Source organism: Bos javanicus, chromosome 7 (assembly GCF_032452875.1).
Source record: "Bos javanicus breed banteng chromosome 7, ARS-OSU_banteng_1.0, whole genome shotgun sequence".
In the NCBI taxonomy this organism is placed as follows: domain Eukaryota; kingdom Metazoa; phylum Chordata; class Mammalia; order Artiodactyla; family Bovidae; genus Bos; species Bos javanicus.
In genome coordinates, this window is record NC_083874.1 from 8,560,593 (window position 1) to 8,565,276 (window position 4,684).

The window sequence follows — 4,684 nt, forward strand, 5'->3', positions numbered from 1 at the left end:
TAGAGTAATGGAAATAGAAACAAAAGTAAACAAATGGGACCTGATTAAGCTTAAAAGCTTTTACATGGCAAAGGAAACGATAAGCAAGGTGAAAAGACAGCTATCAGAATGGGAGAAAATAATTGCAAATGAAACAACTGACAAAGGATTAATTTCCAAAATATACAAGCAGTTCATACAACTCAATGCCAGAAAAACAAACAACTCAGTCAAAAAGTGAAAAACATACTTAAATATACATTTCTCCAAAGAAGAAATACAGATGTCTAACAAATACATGAAAAGAGGCTCTACATCACTCATTATTACAGAATGAAAATCAAAACTACAGTGTGATATCACCTCACACTGGTCAGAATGGCCATCATTAAAAAGTCTACAAACAATAAATGCTGGAGAGGGTGTGGAGAAAAGGGAATGCTCTTGCACTGTTGGTGGGAATATAAATTGATACAGCCTCTATGGAAGACGGTATGGAGATTCCTTAAAAGCTAGGAATAAAACCACTTTATGACCCAGCAATCCCACTTCTAGGCATATACTCTGAGGAAACCAAAATTGAAAAAGACACATGTATCCCATTGTTCATTGCAGCAGTATTTATAATAGCTAGAATGTGGAAGCAACCTAGATGTCCATTGACAGATGATTGGATGAAGAAGTTGTGGTACATATACACAATGGAATGTTACCCAGCCATAAAAAGGAATGCATTTGAGTCAGTTCTGATGAGGTGGATGAACCTAGAATCTATTATACAGACTAAAGTGAGTCAGAAAGAGAAAGATAAATTTTATATTCTAACACATACATACGGAATCGAGAAAAATGGTACTGAAGTATTTATTTACAGAGCAGCAATGGAGAAACAGACATAGAGAATAGACTTATGGACATAGGGAGAGGGGAGGAGAGGGTGAGATGCATGGAAAGAATAACATGGAAACTTACTTTGCCATATGTAAAATAGATAGAAAATGGGAATTTGCTGTATGGCTCAGGGGCTCTGTATCAACCTAGAGGGGTGGGATGGGCTGGGAAATGGGAGAAAGGTTCAAAAGGGAGGAGATATATGTATACCTATGGCTGATTCATGTTGAGAATACAACAAAATTCTCTAAAGCAATTATCCTTAAATAAAAATAAATTAAAAAATATAAAACAAGGGAAAATTTGCAAGATATCAAAGGAAGAAGAAAGCTTATTAAAATGAGCTACAAGTTAAGATAGAAAAGTTGAAATCAAAGAAATGGAAATTCAAGGAAATAAAAGTAGCAAGTTCTGCTTTCACAGTCTGATCAAACAGTCACAAGATCTGACTCCGAGGCTTTGACCTCTTCAATCTTGGGTACTTCTTCAGTTTTACAACAATTGGCCTTTATATATTTCCCTTCACAAACAATGCTTTCAGAGCCCTCTTCATGTCTTTATTCCTCAGGCTGTAGATGAAGGGGTTCAGCATGGGTGTGATGACTGTGTACATCACCGAGGCTGTTGCACTTGAGTGTGCATTGTGGGTAGCTGCAGAGCTAAGGTATACTCTAAGCATCATACAATAAAATAAGGAGACAATGGTGAGGTGAGATGCACAGGTGGAAAATGCTTTATATTTCCCCTGAGCAGATGAGATTCTGCATATAGAGGAAACTATTTTAGAATATGAACAAAGGATACCAAAGAAGGGACCACCACACAGCAGGACAGCTGCAAAATACATCACTATGTTATTAAGACAGGTGTCAGAATAGGCAAGTTGGACCATATGATTGAGTTCACAGAAAAAGTGGGGAATTTCAATGTTTGTGCAGAAGGACAGTTGCAACACCATTAAGCTTTGTAATAAGGAATTCAGGACACTTATGATCCAGGATATCAGCACCAGTAGTCCACAGAGCTGGGGATTTATGATGACTGTGTAGTGGAGAGGTTGACAAATGGCCACAAAGTGGTCATAGGCCATCACGGTCAGGAGGAGAATGTCCAACACTGCAAAGAAGATGAGAAAATAAATCTGTGTGGTGCATTCTTTATAGCTGATAACTTTGCTTTGTGTCCAGATATTCCATAGCATCTTTGGGATGGTGGTGGAGGTGAAACAGATGTCTACAAAGGACAGGTTGGAGAGGAAGAAGTACATGGGTGTGTGCATGTGGGCGTCAGAAGTGATGGCCAAGATGATGAGCAGGTTTCCAAACATAGTGATCTGGTACGTGGAGAGGAAAAGCCCAAATATGAGGGGCTGTACTTTTACTTCCTCTGAAAGTCCCAGAAGGAGAAATTCTAGAATTTGTGTATCATTGTCTGGTTCCATGCAGGAAGGTGACTTCTGGAAAAGAAAGGCTATAACATGGTTAATTTTCACACAAACTTGTATTACTCACATATACAAAATGGTGTTTCAAATTTATATTTTGTTGTCAAATATTAATTTTATATTTTGTGTATTTTTTATAACCCCATGGAAGGTAACTTTGTGCCCCACATAATGTGGAATTTTTTCCCCAACCAGCTTTTACCATAAGGGTCATGAGTTTTGCACTTTTAATGAGAATTTCATAGTGTAATTCAAGAATGTAATACAGTCTGTCATTTTTAAGCACTGAGTAAAAGGCACTAAAAAGCAAAAGTCCCCAAAGTTTCATTTCAATTATAGAGAATGAATATATAGTGGGAATGTAAGTTGATATAGCCACTATGGAAAATAGTGTAGAGATGCCTTAAAAAAAAACTGGAAATAAAACTACCATATGATTCCTCAATCCCATAACTGAGTATATAATCTGAGAAAGCTATAAATCAAAACAACACATGTACCCCAAAGTTTATGGGCAGCAGTATTACAGTAGCTAAGACATGGAAGCAACCTAGATGTCCTAGATGGATAGATGAATGGATAAAGAAGTTGTGGTATATATACACAATGGAATATCATTCAGCCATAAAAAGGAACTAATTTGAGTCAACTGAAGGGTGGTGGACAAATCTACAGCCTGTTATACAGAGTGAAGTAAGTCAGAAGGAGAAAAATAAATATTGCACATTAATGCATATATATGGAATCTAGAAAAATGATACAGATGAACCTATCTGAGGTGTAGGAATAGAGATGCAGATGTAGAGAATGGACTTGTGAACACATCAGGGGAAGCAGGGGGACGAATTGAGAAAATAACATTGACATCTATGTATTATGTGTAGAATCAATAGCTAGTGAGAAGCTGCTACGTAACATAGGGAGTCCTGTCTTGTGCTTGGTGATGACCTAGATGGGTGGGACGGGGTGGGGTGAGAGGGAGGCTCAAGAGGGAGGTGATACATGTATACTTCTGGCTGATTCACATTATTGTATAGCAGAAACCAGCACAACATCATAAAGTAATTATTATCCTCCAATTAAAAATAAATTGAAAAAATGAATCAGGACATAAAAACAGAGAATGACTATTTAAACAGACAGTAAAATTATATATCATCCTATGGTGACAGATTCTGTGATGAAACTAACGACAGGCACAAAGGAGAGATTGGGTCTATGTGGAGACATGTGTGCCCAGCAGAAGGAACAGCCAAGGCAAAGGCCCTAAAGAAGGTACTTGTTTCCTGTGCTCAATTCAAATACAGAGAAGCAGTGTTGCAAGTGAATGGACCTGAAAGACTGAGGAGAGGTGGTGTCACACATGTTAAGGAGGGAGGTGGTCTCTCTGCCACTGCTGACCCCAGGGCACAGGTATTTCCTGTTCCATACTACAACTTGTTCATCTTGTTGCTAAGGGTCCCCAGGGGACTCTTCTGGTGATCCAGTGGCTAAGAGTCTTGCTTACAATGCAGGGAGCCAGGGTTTGATCCCTTCTCAGGGAACTAGATCCCACATGAGAAGACTAAGAGTTCACATTCAGCAATTAAAGATCTCATAGGCTGCACCGAAGATTCTGCACAGCCAAGTCAATCAGTCAATCAATCAATCAGTCAGTATTTTAAAAAAGAAACAGCTCCCCTCCTTAGTACGTCCTCTGTTTGAGTTCTGGTCCCAGGACTGTAAGAATCGTCTTGGAATGTATGAGTCCTTGTATTCTTGTTCTGAAGACTGGTCACACTCCACAAGTATCTCTCTCTCACACACACAATGGCCTCCAGCACTGTCATATTTCCATGTCTTTCTCAGCCACCGCCTTTCTGATTACACTTTGTTGTTATTGATTTTCAGTTGCTAAGTCCTGTCTGACTGTTTGCAACCCCATGGACTGCAGCACGCCAGGCTCCCTGTCCTTCACTATCTCCTAGAGTTTGCTCAATTTCATATCCATTGAGTCGGTTATCTAGCCATCTTATCCTCTGGTGCCCTCTGTGCCTTTTGCCTTTAATTTTTCCTGACATCAGGGTCTTTTCCAATGAGTTGGGTTTTCAGGTCTTCAAGTAGCTAAAGTATTGGAGCTTCAGCTTCAGCAATAGTCCTTCCAGTGTATATTCAGTGTTGATTTCCTTTCCTAATTGCACTCAGTTCAGTTCAGTCGCTCAGTCATGTCCGACTCTTTGTGACCCCATGAATCACAGCACGCCAGGCCTCCCTGTCCATCACCATCTCCCAGAGTTCACTCAAACTCATGTCCATTGAGTTGGTGATGCCATCCAGCCATCTCATCCTCTTTCGTCCCCTTCTCCTCTTGCCCCCAATCCCTCCCAGCAT

The 4,684-nt window shown here is 39.7% G+C and overlaps 1 protein-coding gene across 1 annotated transcript; it reads right to left on the reverse strand.

The window, feature by feature from the left end:
* Positions 1–1,378: 1,378 nt before the first annotated feature.
* LOC133251803 (olfactory receptor 7A17-like) lies at positions 1,379–2,311 on the reverse strand. Its single transcript, XM_061424591.1, has one exon. It carries the CDS (start codon positions 2,309–2,311, stop codon positions 1,379–1,381), a length of 933 nt encoding a protein of 310 aa, XP_061280575.1.
* Between the last annotated feature and the right edge of the window lie 2,373 nt (positions 2,312–4,684).

Excerpts from the sequence above, each read along its gene's own strand:
- LOC133251803 (XM_061424591.1), bottom strand. The coding sequence starts at position 2,311 with ATGGAACCAGACAATGATACACAAATTCTAGAATTTCTCCTTCTGGGA.